At 38.9% G+C, this 18,483-nt stretch overlaps 1 protein-coding gene across 7 annotated transcripts in view; it reads right to left on the bottom strand.

Annotated features, from left to right (window-relative positions):
- The window catches only part of LOC132191419 (valine--tRNA ligase, chloroplastic/mitochondrial 2), a 60,983-nt gene that overhangs the window by 24,073 nt on the left and 18,427 nt on the right, over positions 1-18,483 (bottom strand). For 6 of the 7 annotated variants that reach the window (XM_059606420.1, XM_059606424.1, XM_059606422.1 and 3 more), the window contains 11 exons: positions 16,548-16,600; positions 16,383-16,450; positions 6,848-6,923; positions 5,688-5,771; positions 4,184-4,332; positions 3,963-4,080; positions 3,719-3,835; positions 3,196-3,416; positions 1,843-1,932; positions 1,336-1,447; positions 18-128 (listed from right to left, as the gene is read on the bottom strand). In XM_059606420.1, the coding sequence (XP_059462403.1) occupies positions 18-128; positions 1,336-1,447; positions 1,843-1,932; positions 3,196-3,416; positions 3,719-3,835; positions 3,963-4,080; positions 4,184-4,332; positions 5,688-5,771; positions 6,848-6,923; positions 16,383-16,450; positions 16,548-16,600 (1,199 nt within the window). The remainder of the gene's footprint in view (positions 1-17; positions 129-1,335; positions 1,448-1,842; positions 1,933-3,195; positions 3,417-3,718; positions 3,836-3,962; positions 4,081-4,183; positions 4,333-5,687; positions 5,772-6,847; positions 6,924-16,382; positions 16,451-16,547; positions 16,601-18,483) is intronic. The other variant, XM_059606421.1, reaches the window with a different exon arrangement.

An 18,483-nucleotide genomic window follows, 5' to 3' on the forward strand; every position in this document is an offset into this window, starting at 1 on the left:
AAGAATTCTGACGAAACCTGGCCAGCAGTTCCCAAGGCAATTGAGAAACGTAAAGCATCAGTGCCAAATTCCTTGATAGTATCAATTGGATCTATTACATTACCCAGTGTTTTTGACATTTTACGCCCCTGAAAGAAAATAATTAGTAGTAACATCAATATATTGGATAAGGTAATATATATATATATAAGGTTAAACTACAAAGACATACTAGAAAAATTCTCTAAACAGCTAACGAGAGAACACACAAAATCTCAATAAACGAGAGAATTGCTCATCCATTCTTATAATAAATTTTGCTCCCGAACTGCAGTTCATGGGATGTATATTGCAGCAGAAAAATTGCTTCTTTTTTCTTCTGTTGCGCAGTGGGGGAGATAAGTCAAGAATAGAATACCGAAAGAAGGAAGTTAAAAAGGGTTGCAATCGTGGTACATGGAAAGCATACAAAAGATGCAACCAGAAAGACATATTAGAGCTTAAAAGTAGAGAATCTAAAAGTTTAAAAAAGATGTGGGCAAAGAGCAGATAATTCCATGAGCCAAGTGACTCCTAAAAAGTCCAGAATTTTAGCAAAAAAGTCCGATTTTTGTGCTTTCCTTGCCAATGACAACTAATATGCCATCTGAGGCTCGTATCAGCTTCACCCATTTGTCTTCCTGTCATCTGAATGCATATCAAATTGTGTTCCTAATCCTCCTTTACCCAATAACTACGTCTACAACCTGTTACTAAACAAAATCAAATCCTTCCCCCTTCCTCTTTAATACCTTCCAAGCTAGAGAGACCCTTTGAACAACATTTTTTTTCTGAAATTATAATTTATTGTACTTTTGGAAACTAGGAAAAAAGGGGAAAACCATATTCTAATTTGGTTCCCAAAATATAGGTTGTTTTGACTTTGCTTCCTTGATTTTAAAAAGTTTCAATTTGATATTTGAAAATTTTAACTTTAATTATTGTTCACCTGTCATCCATTGGACTAAAAATTGGCATCACAGAAATTGATGAAGTGGTTGTCTTAACTTCTGCCACATCACCAAATCCTGACAGTGTGGTCATTAAGTTAGAGAGATGGATTTCACTGTACAAAATTAGAATTTCCCGAGCTGAAATTTCAACTTTTTAAAATCAAGAGACCAAATTGGAACCTTCTTTATATTTCACAAAGTAAAAGTGTAGCTACCAAAAAAAAAAAAAAAAAGAATAAAGCGTATAACAACAGAATGCATAACTTTGAATGAAAGGTATAGAAAAATAATGTATTAAGGGTTGCAACTTCGTAAAAACAACATCAAAGTCAAAGATGAAAATTTACTCATGCACTACACTCACTTGTGAGTCTCGGATGAGTCCATGTAGATAAACATATGAAAAAGGAATAGTCCCTGTGAACTCAATTCCCATCATGACCATCCTTGCCACCCAGAAAAACAATATGTCATGCCTGTCCAAACATGAAAGTAGCATCACCGCAAACATTCTCACATAAGAAAGTAGACATTAAAAAAATTAATATTTCATGGATGAAAGCAACAAAAGAAGTTAGCAGCGCCTTCATCTACTATATCCATCTGCAAAAAATTCAAGTTGCAGGTCATTAGCAGCATATGCCCTCCCTCCTAACACAGGACAAGCTCATAGCAGTCAAAATAAGTTGTCACTAAATATACCTCATATAGAAGCTCCAGGTTACATATCTGGGAGTTCTGCATCAGATAATTTAGTTGCATACACACACTCACACACACACATATATATGTGTGATGTGTGTATGCGCGTGTGAGAGGGAGAGAGAGAGATCATAGGGGATGGCAGAAGATTGCTAGGGAGACACATTACCCAGTTTCAAGCATTGTTGTTGGATAAAACCGTTTAAAATCCTCTGCAGACACATCTGGCCATCCAAGAGTACTAAAAGGCCATAGCGCACTGAACAAGGAGTAAGCAGATATGCTTAGTCAAAAAAAAATATATATATATATATATCATTTAACAAATAAAAAGAACTAAAATGTGAACTGCCAGAGAGTAAGTGTTCATGTGTAAAACTAAAAAAAGCGCTGAAATTTAATAAAACCTTTTTTTTTTAACAAGTAATCAGCAAATATCAAGTAAGATGAGACCAGTAAAAGTGACACTTCATTTTCAAGAGTTCCAATTCATGAGGTAAGAAATCAAGTTATTGCATTCAAATATCTATAAATTTAAGCAGCTACTGGATTTGGTTTAATGCTGCAAATAAGAATTATACAATCATGAGAATTCAAACAAAAACACAACTTGAATGGCCTCAGATTAAGAATATAAGTGCTAACCTTTATTGCAACATCCTGTTAACCCATTGAATCAAACTTCTAATTTCATCAAAGAAACATGGATTTTCAACCATATCATACTCTAATAAAGAGATATATTAAACATAATCTATTAAGACAAACATCAAAATTTAATTTTCATCACTTTTTTCTCCTTTTTTCACACCCTTTATCAAACAAAATGTATCAAAATTTAATTTTCATCAATTTGTTTCATCTAAATGTCGGCAAATGATGAAATCAGCATTCCGAGGCAATAACAATTTAAAAAAATAAAAAATAAAAAAACCAACTCATTGTTTTCTTTAACATTTTATAATCTAAGAAAATTGGCCAAGATTTAATTTCTCTCTTTTAACAAAAAACTTTTAATACATTTAACATGGTTTTCGTCTTAACATTTAGAGTTCTTCAAAGAAGATGGATTATCATACAATCTTCCTTGCAGTAGACTGAGTTTGTATACACCAGTGTCAATATAAGTTCAAGACAAATGGTTAAGGCTTCTATAAACATGTATTACATAAATGGAATAGATTGGTTTTAACTGCACCATAATTGCGACTTTATTTGTTCAATAATCACCATGTTCCCTCCGGCCAGATTATCAAAAAAGAAGAATGTATGCTCAAATATCTAATTCATACAGTTAAAGGGAGAATAGCTCAAATTAGAAAATTTGTTCTGCTGCTGCAGAACAGTTTGATTGACAACTGGTTCCAAATCAGAAGCCATTTGTGAAGTATGATAAAGTAATGCAAAATAAATAAATGAGAAATTTAGATTATCTAGTTAAGTGGTATCTCTTGTACTTCATAGTATACAATGTATGCACAAGAAAAAGATGTGAATTCGTAGCAGTCTTTGAGAAATAGACCTTGAGAACCAAGTGTCAAGAACATCTGGATCTTGATATATTTCTACATCTTTTCCAAACTTTGCACGAGCTTTCTCAAGTGCTTCATCAGAACTCCGAGCAACTATGTATTCTTCTTCACAGTCTTTCCCCACGATGTACCAAACCGGAATGCGGTGCCCCCACCATAGTTGTCTACTTATACACCAGTCCTTAATATTTGATAGCCAGTGATTGTAAATCTGTAATACACATTAAATAAGGTTAAGGATAACCAATGGTATTAAAGTACCAAGGTTAAATTAATAATATATATTCATATTTATATGACAAGTTGAAAATCCATCATGTGCACCAAGAATGACTTAGGCCATACTGAAATGGTAAAGCATTGGTGAGCAAGGCAGAAGCTCCATGGATTGGAAATTACAGTAAAGTAAAAGCTAAAAAGCGCCAAGAAATAATACTAGAAAGGAAAAAGTTTCCGATTGCAATTGAAATAAGTTCATATGAAGCCAAATATACACAATATATAACCATATACCTTCTCAAATCTTTCAGGAATAATGGTTAATTCTCCTTTTTCAATTACACGAAGTGCTTTCTCAGCCAGGGTCTCCATACTAACAAACCACTGCTTGCTTATAAGTGGCTCTATTATCTGGTTGAGGAAGAGGGAAAGAGGAGGGGAAGGGTGCAGGGGGGAAATACAACATGAGAACACATTGTCAACAGAATAGGTCTCCATTACCTAATGGAATTTTCAAATAAGTACATTATTGTCTTACTTCTCCACCACGTTGGGATCTGGGAACTCGTAGAGTGTGTGGTTCTTTTTTTACAGCTAAGCCTGTCTCCTCCAGATCTGCCCAAAGTTTCTTCCGAGCCTCAAACCGATCAAGGCCACTATTATTATAGGTGTCATTGCCACATATTAGGCACGTCATAGAAAGCTTACTCCATTATGATAAACCTTCAACAATCAAATAAAACTGTTTCAAAAGTTTACCAGAACAATCCAGCAACTTCATTAAGTGTCCCATCCTTGTTCATTATATTAAGTATTGGGAGACCAAGCTTTCTGGCAAGAAGATAATCATTATGATCATGCCCAGGGCTTATCTTCAGCACACCAGTTCCAAAATCTTTATCCACTTGCTGTCAGATATAGCAGTAAAAAATAACCAGAAGAAATTACTAACCATGAATTATATGAAATAAGTTTAACGAGTAACAATTTAGAAAATTAAGGAAATAAATTATTTAGTAAGTGTGAGAAACTTACTACAACATACTTATTTTCCAGGAACAATTTTATCTACATTTTATTTTCATGGAACCAAAAAGAGCCCAGAAAAGGCAATTGTGACAAATGTAAACAGGTAGGCATCAACAGTAAAGGTTTTCTGCTATTTTATGCATTATAAATGTAATAAAAAGTATTTTCACAGACATGTTTGAAATTCAGTTTAATGATGACATAGCATTTTCCTTAGCACAGGGCACTGGGGCCCACTTGCTATGAAAAACGCTAAATGAAAACATTCAATCTTCAGTTCGTGGGTCTACTCAGGTAAGAGACAAGCCAAAATGCTTAGCAAAGCAAGGATGTATGAAGACCGTATTGCACCAAAAAAAAAACTAGGCACACCTCACAGGGGCGAAAAGCCCCTCCAAGCCTCAAAAGTGTTCCCCAAATTTGTTTTTAAAATACCTCTAATAACCCTTTTAAAATCAAATTTTTAGCCCCCACCCTCCAAAATTGTTTTTGTTTTAGTCTTGCGCCCCTGCCTCATTCAAGCCAAAAACTGAAATTGGTAAAAAAATTTCAATTTGGAAACTACATTTACCCCCTCTAGCTACTACCCTTTTTGCAATGTCCCATTTACACCTCAAAATAAAAATAAAAAATAAAAAGTAAAATATTCAGAACTTTATGCCTTCTTTTTGTTTTCGTTTTTGTGAAATTTTTTTTTTTTCGGCATTTTTTGTCTTATGTAATTTTGGATAGCGGAAGAGCAAGCTTTTTTATATATTAAGAAGGATGAGCATGATGCTTACATCTCCATCAATTAAAGAAAATAAAAGTTGAAGGACTCCTAAAATTATGTTCTTAACTTCAGGGTTTGTCAAAAGGTCAGAACTCTGCAGTGAAATAACCAAAGCACTAAGAAAGTATTTTGGACAACTGAATTAGGAAACAAAAAGAAGGTGAAGAAAGACTCGAGCTCAAAGGAGATGAAACATAGGTCAGGGACTGGTAGAAACTCCCACAAGAACTGACTTATTTTTAAAATGCAAACAGACATGTGAAATGCCGCATGCCTTGAGGCTTCTAATATTTATCCGTTCCTGTTCTACTGCATCAAACAATGCCCTAGAACTATAATTGCAGCACAGTGCATTCACCAATTGAAATTCTAAGCTCCAGGAATAATTAGCATCACACCAACAATAAACAACAACCTAAAGTGAAATGATCTTTAAACAAAATATTATATGGATGCTTTTACCCTGTCAGAGATGATAGGGACGTGACGGCCATATGTCATAGGCACAATTGCCATCATACCTATATACTTAGAATACCGATCATCCTGCAAAAGTAAACAAATACAGAAAGCTCATAAAACTACTATAAATAGGAAAAGTACTAAAAAAAGGGCAAATACAAGGAGCATATGATTTTCAAGCCAATGTCAAATTTCCAAGCATAGCTGCTGACTTTGTCTGCAGACATTTAGTTTTCCCACTTGAATGGGAGATACTGCTAACAAATTGATCCATCATTTTATTTCAGATTTATATTCCTATGATGTCATTGTTAATTAGAGTTCAGAGTACCTATTCACATATAATTTTTTGTTGATATAGATTGAAGTAAACATGAAAAAACTATTTTCACAGGTGCCAAATCTCAACAAAAGTACAATACTCCAAAAAAATTCAGAGGGACCAACTTTGGCCAAAATGATTTGAAAGAACCCAGAATGACAAAGCAGGCCTATAGTTGGCTGAGGAAAAAGGAGAAAGGTTCTCTATTCAAGTGCCAAACCAGAACTGAAAAAATTACTTTGTAATCTAACAAAAGAGAACAGATAAACAAATACAGATTTTGTCACAGAAAATGTAAAGTGCGTGGATCAGTGCACAATTTTCATATTTACTGTGCTTGACGAGGAAAACAAGCCTGCCTCAAAACCATGGTATATTCCACTGTCATTCTTAAGATTATATTTGCAAAATTGCACTAAAATAAGATTCATAAGTCATTTCAGTGCTTCTTCCAAATATTTCTTTGTCACTAATGCACTTCATATATTTTTCCATCTCTGTTCAATCAGAATTCAACATACGTAACAATTGCGTAAATCTTTTATTGTAATTAACAACAAACTAAGAATACATAATAAAGATAACTAATGTTCAGAAAACTCCCACTAAGGGACAGGAAAGGAAGGTTGAACCAAGATTTAAGATCATATTCATGAATAAAAAGTCAACTAATCCTTCACCCTATGTACAGAAAGAGACATAAAATGCCTTACCTTCTTCTACAGTTTAGATAGCTTAAAACCATGATAACAATAATATGCACAATGCATAAGTTCCAAGCACCAGGCCCATCCATCTCATAAGCCAATGTGCAAGCCTACAAGCAAAGTTACCATACCTTTGGATGCACTGCAATCGCTACGTCACCAAATAAAGTTTCTGGACGTGTTGTCGCTATTGTCAAATAGTCACTACTACACGACAAAGAAAAACAGAAAATAAATACAACTAGTGCAGTAACTATTGAAGAGGCCGTGCAACAAAAAAAAAAAAAACAGCTTCTTTTAGTAAACAACTATACCATATGTAAATATAAGAGTTATAGAGAGAGAACAATAGTCTATACAAGGTTAGTTTTATCTAAGCATATCGAAAAAATGTTCAGAGGATTCGAGTGCTGAGTATGTGATGCAGCGTGACTTAGTGGGCTGTAGTGAAGAACATCAATATGCAGCGGATATATATTTCTAGATCTTGAGACTATCAAGTAATCAAAGAAATCTTCTTAAAACAATAGATGCGATCTAAGGTTTAAGGAAAAAACACAAAAGAAACTCAACTCTGAGTATTCTTATTCAACAAACTCAATAATAATCCAAATCTGCGTTTCTGGAGGCTATAAGCATGTATTTATAGCCCCTAAAACCCTAAACATAATAAAATACGAAATAAAGACTCCAAAAACCCTAAACCTAATAAAACATGAAATAAATGTGGTTTAAATAAAATAAAGCTACGGCGGCCCGTCCGGACGAGACTTATGGCCGTCCGGACAGCCACGACACTTAAACGTAAAAAACATGAAATAACATTTGGCCGTTCAAACGGGCTTCGAACGAAGCCTTCTTCCAGCTTCATCCGATCTGCATCAGTATGTCTGAGATACTAGGCCTTCTAACAATGATCTTCTTATAGATTGATTGAATTATCAAAAAACAAAGGGGAAAAAATACTTTAACCCCCTAAACTACCACCACTTTTGCCTATGCCACCAAACTTTAAAAGTGACATTTGAGCAAGCTAGTGAACGCTACTATTCATGCTTAAAGGGATTTTTTTTTTTGATAAGTAATAATGATATATATCAAAAGCGCAGAGGGGCGCAACCCACATATACGGAAAGTATAAAAGAGAGCGCCTAAGAGGGAGAGAAATGAAATAGGAAGTCAGATAAACTAATCACTAAAGGAGCTAGCCAAGCGGCCGTCCAAGAGTAAAGAGTAAAGAAGAAAAGATGAGTCAGTTCCTCTATAGTCCTAATGGAGTTCTCAAAACATCTAGCATTTCTTTCAATCTATATACACCACATAAGACACAGAGGGATCATCTTCCACACTACCGTGCTTCGAGCACGTCCTCCCGACCACCAGCAATCGAACAAGTCCCTCACCCTGCAAGGCATGACCCAATGCAACCCAAACCGACTAAAAATAGTATGCCAATGAGTACTTGTGCTCTCACAGTGGAGAAGAAGATGATCTACTGACTCTCCGGTCTTCTTGCACATACAACACCTCCACTACCACAAGGTTTCTCTTACGCAGATTATCATGAGTCAAAATTTTCCCTAGGGCCGCGGCCCACCCCAAAAAAGCCACTCGCAAAGGCACCTTTGTACGCCAAATACTATTCCAAGGAAACACCTCATGGTCAAATTTGGACAAGGCCTTGAAGAGCAACTTAACCTTGAACTTGCCTTTCTTAGACGAGGACCAGCGAATACGATCCACAGTACCTATGGAGATCTTGCAAGAGTACAACCGATCAAAGAAAGGAGAAACCAAATCCATCTCCCAATCCTGGACGGGCCGCACAAAAATGACATTCCACTCAACAACCCCATTTCTCCAAGTAAAGTTATCCTTCACTCAAGCTTCTTTGTGTCTAGCGATACTGAACAAGGACGGGAAGGCATGCTTCAAAGAATTTTCCCCACACCAAATATCATGCCAAAAACGAACTTTCGAACCCACCCCCACCTCAAACCGAATCCCTTTGGCAAAGAAGTTCCAACCTTGTCGAATATGCTTCCATAAGCCCATACCATGAGAACCCGAAACCTCCTTCGTGCACCACCCACCTTCCTGGTCTTCATACTTAGCTTTGATAACCTTGCACCAAAGAGCCTCACTCTCATTCGCATATCTCCAAAGCCATTTCTCCAAGAGCATGATTAAACTGATGCAACTTTCGAATGCCAAGACCACCGTAGTGCAGGAGACGACAGACTTGGTTCCAATTGACAAGATGCAACTTAGGCTCATCTCCCATCCCTCCCCACAAGAAGTCTCTTTGGACTTTCTCAAGCCTTTTAGCTACACTAATAGGAATCGGAAACAGAGACAAAAAGTAAGTCGGGAGATTAATCAACGTGCTCTTAATAAGAGTTAAACGGCCTCCTTTAGAGAGGTACATTCTCTTCCAACCTGCCATCTGTCGCTCCATCTTTTCAATCACATCATTTCACATAACCATATCCTTATACGGCACCCCAAGAGGGAGACCCAAATACTTCATAGGCAAATCGGCAACACTACACCCAAGGATATTAGCTAAAACCCCAATGTTCTCCACCTCTCCAATAGCCACAATTTTTGACTTTCAAAGATTAACTCTCAAACCCGAAACAGTTTCAAAACATAAGAGAATAAGACGTACATACCAGATTTGCTCGAAAGAAGCTTCACAAAAAATCAGAGTATCATTAGCAAATAAAGAGTGAGAAACCACCAACTCCGAGAAGACCCTATCTCCCTCCGAGAAACCAGTCAAAAGGCCTTGGTCAACCGTCACATTCACCATCTTACTCAAGGCCTCAATGACAAGCACAAAAAGTAACAGAAAGAGAGGATCCTCTTGCCGAATTCCCCTCGAACTGTTAAAGAAGCCTTCCGAGGAACCATTCACAAGAATGAAAAATCTTACTGACGTAATACACCACTCCATCTAAGCCCTCCACCTCTCACCAAATCCGCACCTATGCAGCAAATACAAAACAAAGTCCCAATTTACATGATCATAAGCATTTTCCAGGTCCAATTTACAAAGAACACCTGGCACTCCTGATTTCATGAGACTATCCACACATTCGATTGCAATGAGAACCGAATCTAGGATTTGACGACCCCCGATGAAAGCATTTTAAGAGTAGGATATGACCTTACCCAAAACAGCTCTCATCCTATGGGCAACAACCTTAGAAACAATTTTGTACACCCCTCCCACCAAGCTAATGGGCCGAAAGTCCATCTCCACCGCATCCACCTTTTTCGGTATCAAGGAAATAAAAGTTGCATTCCAGCTCTTCACCAATTGACCTCTACGATGGAACTCATCAAGAACCGCCATAACATCATGTTTAACTACACCCCAACAAGCTTGAAAAAAAGCCATGGATAAGCCATCTGGACCCGGTGCCTTATCACCATCCATGCCTTTCACCACCTCCCATACCTCCTTTTCCTCAAAATCTCTTTCTAACCACCTATTATCCTCCTCATCAATAGACAAAAAAGGCTGGTTATCCATTCTAGGCCGCCATGAGCTTTGTTCCAAGTATAAGCTTTGATAATACTGCACAATGTGATCTTTTACCTCAACTGGATCATCGGATAAGACGCCATTAATACGAAGCACTTCCACACGATTGTACTTACGATGAGAATTAGCCATCTTGTGAAAGAAACGAGTATTTCGGTCCCCCTCCTTGAGCCACAAAGCTCTCAATTTCTAGCGCCAATGAATTTCTTCACACAACAAAGTATTCTCCAAAACTTTCAACATATCCGCCTTTCGAATCTTTTCCTCCTGATCTAAGCCTCTCGACTCTGCCAACTCATCCAGCTCCTGAATACCTCCCATCAACTCCTTCTTTTTCCTCCCAATATCACCAAACACCTCCTCATTCCACTTTTTCAAATCCAATTTGAGGGATTTCAATTTATTAGCTAACACAAAACTAGGTAAACCCTCAAATGAATAAGACCCCCACCAAGAACTAACCTTGTCAACAAAACCTTCGGCTTTAAGCTACATGTTTTCAAATTTAAAATACTTATTACCTCCACAAAGAGCCCCACAGTCCAATAATATAGGGAAATGATCGGAGAACAGGCGTTGAAGTCTTCTTTGTGACACTACTAGGTAGTGATCTTCCCAATCCGAGGATAGTAAGAACCGGTCAATTCTAGACCAAATCTCATTTTCTTGATTATTAGACCAAGTAAATTGACCCCCCATCATCGGAATGTCCACCAAATTATTCTCTGAAATGAAGTCCAAGAAATCCATCATGCCAGAAGAGTAATAAGAAACACTAGAGCGCTCACTAGGGAACCAGACAATATTAAAATCCCCGCCAAAACACCAAGGGACCTCCCACACATTCATCAAACCAGCCAGCTCTTCCCAAAGGGCCCTCCTCTCCACATCCTCATTCAGACCATACACCCCCCCAAACGCCCAAACCCAGTTGTCCTCCACATTTCGAAAAGAGCACGTCAGGGTGAAATGCCCCACACACTCCTCCTTACACTCCACCACCCTCCTATCCCACATCAGTAACATCCCCCCGACAAACCATTAGACCCCTTATACTTCCACCCCACATGTTGACCACCCCAAAGACTATGGACCACCTTACGGGAAATAGCCTCCATCTTAGTCTCAATCAAACACACTATATCTACTTTCCACTCTTTCAAGAGACCCCTAATACACAACCTTTTTTTGAGGGCATTCAACCCTCTCATATTCCATGCTACAATGTTAAGCTTCATGATCCACCAATTCGACCCCTACCTTGCACAGATAACGTCTGGCCCCTGTCAAAAAAACGAGCACAATCTGACTCCTTAACCTCCTTAAATCCTTTGTGAGCAGGAACATAGGCATAAAGGCCTCCCAAATCAGAATCAAACTGCATCCTATAAGCTTCAATAGAATTGAACAAAACCGCCAACTCCTCCTTTTTCCCCTAATCAGATACACCAATTTTAGGACAAAAATTGAGGCAACTTTCAACTATCTAGCTGGAAGAAATCTTCTCTGGCCCTAAATCCTCCAACCCAATTGTTGTTGAGATACTGTCCTCGTCCATACCTGACCCAGGCCCAATGAGCTCCATCGCCAGCACACTGACCTTCTGTTAACAACCCAGACTCGTTGCCTCCCCCCGACAGACCTTCTGCGAACAACCCCCTACAGCCTTCCCAGTGTTCCGACAAGAGGAAATCTCCGACAGAACCTGATCTGTGGCGGAGCCCGTGTCCTCACCAGCATCGCTGGTCTCCACATGGCACTCCGGCGAACCCTCACCAGCATCGCCCGTCTCCATTCGGCACTCCGGCGAACTCTGAGGATTCTCCTGCAAAGATTGCGTCTCCAGCACCCTCTGAGTAGATTCTGGCTTCGACCCGAGGATCCCTTTCACCTGCCCACAAGCCAAAGAAGAAACTTCTAACGAACCCACCAGTGCAGCGTCCCACCTCTGTGGCCCAAACTTCCTCCTCCTATAAGTCAACAAAGCTTTGCCCTTGCCGGTGGACTGTGCCTCAATCGCCGGACTTGGAGGATCCTTGTTGCTGGTCTTCTTTCCGGCCAGAGACCCGTCAAAGTCCCATGCAGGTGTGCCGATAACCACCGTGGGTGCTCCTCCTGCCGCTGACCCAGCCCCCCCTCCCACTAATAATACCCTTGCGGCTACAGACAATGGGCTTGCTGACCTAGCCATGTAAGATCGCAAGCCATTCGAAACTTCCTCAGTCTCCTCCGTCAAAACCACCTCTTCTGAATATCTAGCTCCTATTGGTCCAGCATGCCCTGGTCTATTAAAGCCCACGCCTGAGCCCAACACTCCTTTAGGCTTAAAAACCGCTCTCTTCTCTTCTTCACCTTCAGCCATCTATTGGGCTTTGTGACTTTTCCTTCCAGCCCAAATTTCTTCCCATTCGGTATTGATTTCCTTTGACCAACTGATTCCTTATTTCCCTGCCCAAGCCCACTAACCTCCATTTGCTTGATCACCATGTCTATCTTTGTCATCCCCACATCACACTCCCATTTCAGACATCTCAACGACTCCCCAACTCTGAGGAGCTCGAGACTTACCTCAGAGTAGGTCTGCCCAACATGGTGCCCCTTCCCCTCTCGTCCCGTCATGTGTTCAGAAACTGACATCGAAGCATGCGACACCGTCGGCCTTTGGAGACTACTCGCTGGAGCTCTAAACGATACCCCCATGCGACCTCCATCCTTCAAACTAAGAATTCCATCCTCTACAAGTGCTTGGACAGACCTCGCCGGACAAAAAATCTTCATCGGAACCACCCCGGAAACCACTGTGAGTCCTCGCCGATGCATGGGTCTTCGTCAGAACCAAAGCTTTCTTGCCATACTCATGGGTTTGCTGTTCCATATAACCAGAGGCACCTTTCGGCCACCTTTGCACCCTGACAAACGGTTCTTGGCAGGAATTGCAACACTCCTCGGTTGGCTTCGATGACAGCCTCAATGTCTCAGCATAACTCCTCCGTTCCTTATCCTCCTTATCTCTCTTATCTTCCCTGACCACTCGATGCTCACTGACTACTCGATGCTCATGGAGAGAAGAGTTTGCCACTCGCATTTCCTTGATGAATCGTTCCCACCCTATCCCACAACGTCCTGGAATGATGATCGAGCCACACCTTCTTCCATCAAATTCCTCCACCATCAGAAAATATCCATGCCTATTAGTGCATTTCTGAGCGATTATTCTAGGATACCCAGCTCTGGATTGATCCCAGAAGACTTTTGGGTTATCCACTGCTACCAAATCCTCCACTATTCGCACCATCCAAGCTAGCTCATCCTTCTTCATGAAAATGGACCTATTGATCCTTTTACTCCTCTCAAAAATCCTCACCCCTGATGCCCCTACCTTAATCATCACCTCAAACTCCTTGGACTCCATCGACCACCTTCTCGAACCAGCCATGACACAACCTAAAACTAGCACCAATCAGCTCTCACGCGCCGACACACATTGGGATATCCGGATAAATGAGTAAAGGGATTGGAACAACAATTTCTTTAAATCTAACATCGTAGTCTCACAATCTTCAAAACTCCTTGTGTTTTGCTCTCTCCAAATACACCACATTAAACACAAATGAGTCAACCTCCACACTTTCAAAGCAATACGGTGTCCCAATTGTCCCCTCCAACTTTCCAACAACTATCTCACCCTTCAAAGCAAAATCCATGCACACCATTCCACCACAATAACATTCATCTTTCATAAATTATCCAAAGTCAAGATTTTCTCTAAAGCCACCATTCACACAAAGAACGCCACTCTCGAAGAAATCTTAACTTTTCAAATACTCTTCCAAGGAAAATGAGAACTTATTAGAGTAAATAACACATGATAGTAAGACTTCACTTCAAACAATTTCTTTTTAGAAAGAATCCAACAAATTTTATCCTTACTTCCTCGCCTTACTCTTTGAGAATACAAACACTCAAAAAAAGCAGAGACCACTTCCACCTCTCAAGCATACACAGCTCTTGTAAAGAAAATATTTCAAATAATATTTCCATTCTGGAACTGCATATGCCACCACCCACGCATCGTTACAACGTTCAATACTGAATAATTCCATATAGGAAAACTTCAAAGGCTGCTCCCCACACCATAAATCATGCCAAAACCACACTGTAGATCCTCTCCCACCTCATAGCTAACAAATTTAGAAAACCCTTCCCACCCCCTCACCAGCCACCCCTCAAGCTATCATATTTAGTGTCCACCACCGATCTCTACAAAGCCTCCCTCTCTGTAGCATACCACCCCAACCACTTACCCAAAAGGGCTCGGTTAAGCAAAATCAGATTTTTCACCCCTAAACCCCCTAGAGTTATCAAAGTACATATTTTTTACCACTTCATTAAATGAAACTTGAATTCATCGTCATACCCAGATTTTTCACCCCTAAACCCCTAGAGTTATCAAAGTACATATTTACGACCACTTCATTAAATGAAACTTGAATTCATCGCCATACCCTAGCCCCACCCCCCCCAAAAAAAAAAAAGAAAAAAGAAAATCCCTTTGAAGTTTCTCCAATCTATTAGGCACTCCTACTGGAATAGGGAAAATAGACAAATAATATGCCGGTAAATTAGAAAGAGTGATTTTTATCAATATCAACCTACCTCCGTTAGATAAAGCCTCTTCCAACCTGCCAACCAATGTTCCATCTTCTCAATGATGTCATTCCAAATTACAGAAGCCTTGTAAGAAGCTCCAAAAGGAAAACCAAATACTTCATCAACAACGAAGCCACTCTGCACCCAAGAATGCTAACTTGTAACACCCCGGTCCCATATTGAGAAGATGAGAAGTAGCCTACATAGAGTGGATGGTTTATAAAGATAGTCAAAGTCTCACATTGCCTAATTACTAGGTGAAACTGGGCTTTATAATAAATTCTAGGGAAGCTCCAAATTGACTAGTCATTTTGGGATAATAACGCAAATATGGCTAGTGCTTTTCCCTGAGTTGTTACATAACCAAACCCTCTTATCACCCACATCGGCAACAAGAACTATCTCTGCCTTGGACAAATTTATCTTGAACCCTAACAACCACTTCAAAACATGAGAATAGACACCATAGGTTACGAAATTGTTCACAATTAGCCTCACAAAAAATCAAAGTATCATTTACAAACAATAAATGCGACACTCTCATCTCCTTATGATTTTTGATCCCACCGAAAATCATGATACGAGTCCACTATCCACAATAGCATTCATCATCCTACTTAATGGCTCCAAAAGAATCACAAACAATAAAGGAGACAACGGATCCTCCTATCTTATTCCACTTGAGCTACTAAAGAAACCAAATGGAGATCCATTGATGAGAATGGAGAACCGCACCGTAGTTATATAATGTTCTATCTAAACTCACCATCTCTCTCCAAAGACACATCTCTTCAACAAGTATAACAAAAACTCCAAGTTAACATGATCATAGGCCTTCTCCAAATCCAATTTACATAATACTCCCAATTCCCCAGATCGAATCCGACAATCTATAAATTCATTCGCCACCAAGACAATCCAAAATTTGTCTCCCTCTAATAAATGCATTATGAGAACTAGAGACAATCTTTCCCAATACTGATTTCAACCTTTTTGACAGAATCTTTGAAATAATTTTATTTTTGTCAATTTCATATCGATTTCAACAAGTTCCACATCCACATTTGATTGTTGGCAATTTCATACTTTAAATTAAAGTTTGACCCTTGAATTTTAATTTCATAAACGTTGCTATCTCTCCAACACTATTTGCTATTTCCAAGGTTTCCTAAATTAGGGTGTTAAACTCAAGCAGAAGTATAAGAAAATTTCTGACTTTTGGACCCAATTCAATTCTTCATGCATAAGCACTCCTACTTATCTTTATTTTTACAAATATAAAATCAGTTCTCATGCCACCTAATTTACCAAAATAATTTATAAGGTTAACCTCTCAAAAAATAATTGATATTTCGAATTTGTATAACAAAAAATTGCAGATTTAACAGCATGTATTTGCACCATATAGCATTATATAAGAACACATCTTGACAAAAGATCAGATAAGGTTGACTGCGAACTACCTTGAACCTCCAGCAACACGATACTTAATGTAATACAGTGCACCAGATTCTTCGGAATATTCTACTTCCTAACCACAAAAGGTAAAGGCACACTGCTCAGGTAAAATATAAACATAAAATAAGTAAAAAAAAAAAAGTGATACCAACACAACCAAATAAGCTTACCAAATCCGAAACTGCAGTCTGCAGACTGGGAGACCAGTTGACCATATAAGATCCTGAATAATATCAATATAACAAGAATCAACTTTAAATAGTCTAGTACAGTTATGTATCAACAACTTCACATCCTGCATTTGTGATATAGGCGATAGTTCCAAAAAATAAATTGAAAAACTTAAAGACCAATAAAAGGAAGCAAGCAATGTCCACCATCTTCAACAATAAATCTGTTCGACTCTGTCACATTGAAGAGATGGCAGATGGCACTAGTAAGCTAAGCACGTCCATAGATTAGATACCTACTACTTATCATTTAGGTGCTTTTTCTTAGTCCTGAATAATATCAATATAACATGAATCAACTTTCAATAGTCTAGTACATTATGTATCAACAACTTCTTCACATCCTGCATTTGTGACATAGGCGATAGTTCCAAAAAATAAATTGAAAAACTTGAAAGACCGACAAAAGGAAGCAAGCAATGTCTACCATCTTCAACAATAAATCTGTTCGACTCTGTCACAATGAAGAGATGGTAGATGGCACTAGTAAGCTAAGCACATGGATAGGTTAGATACCTACTACTTATCATTTAGGTGCTTTTTATTGGTAATCCTATCTTTCGTTATTTCTCATACATGATAAACAAATATGCCAGTAAGAGAAATAAAAAGGGAAAATTCCACATACCCTCCTTAAACTATCACCCAATTGACAATGCCCCCACCCCCAAAACTTTCAATTGTGACAATGTTCCCCCCCTCCCAAAAAAAAAAAAAAAAAAAAATTCAATTTTATAGGGGTATTTTTGTCATATTGACAATTTTATGGTCATTTTTGACTTTTTGCTGGCCTTAGGGAGGGGGACATTATTGCAATTGAAAGTTTGAGGAGGACATTATCAATTAAGTGGTAGTTCGAGGGGGGGAAGGGAGGGGTATGTAGACTTTTCCCAAATAAAAATCACCGAAGGAATTAGTAGAGTTCTTTTTGATGGTAAAACAAGAGCTACATATTATTAACAGAAAAATGACGAAGCAATAAACAACTGTACTTCCTTGTCCCAATAACTCAATAGAGTAAAATTCAAATGGATAATGGTCAATGAAGGTACAAGTGTTTGTGTTTGTGAATGCTACATGTACCAAGTCTTCCATCCTTTTCTTCTTCCAATGTAGTTAAACCCATCAAAAGGGGGAGGGGGGGTTGGAGAAAAAAATGCGCCAACACTCCTCTAACTTTAAGGTGTTCTATCAGGACGCGCTCAGTTCCAATTTTTCTAATCATGCCCATTGTACTCCCTTAATGATCTAATTGAGCCCTTGTGTCCACTTGCCACTGCAATCAACTCACGGCTACCAGCCGGCAAATCACACATGTAACTTATCAAACTATTTAGGCAAATGGCCCATAAATTCTATGCTTTCCAATTACACCATCTGATTAACAATAAAAATACTAATAACTCTGCTTGGGTAACCTCCTAGGAAGTCCTCATGTTGCACCTCTCATTTACTTTTTAAAGTGGGTGACATAAGTACGACAAGTTTGGCTTATTCCCAGAAGTTGCTGGTTGATAGTGCTTCGTCTTTGGCGTTGGTTGTGAGGGATAAAAGAGGCAATTATAGGGATGGGGATGATTGGAGATTTTCCCTCCCCTCTAGATTGCTTTCCCAGTGTCACTCCCTTGGATTGGGCTCTGTTTTGTGTTAAGGACGTTTGTCCAGTGGTGGGGGTCTCATGTGAGGGGCTTGAGGATTAGACCGTGGCTCTCCTAACAGCTATTCATGAGGATCATCCTCGGGAGGAAAAGGGTGCCTACTCTTAAGTCCAAAGGCCAAAGGGAGCCCTTGAACTTAGAATGCTCCATAAATTATGATAATACAACCAAGTCCTATTGGAGCGGGAAAGGCAAAGATCATGAATTTTAGCGGCGAA

This window comes from Corylus avellana, chromosome ca9 (assembly GCF_901000735.1).
Source record: "Corylus avellana chromosome ca9, CavTom2PMs-1.0".
Taxonomy (NCBI): domain Eukaryota; kingdom Viridiplantae; phylum Streptophyta; class Magnoliopsida; order Fagales; family Betulaceae; genus Corylus; species Corylus avellana.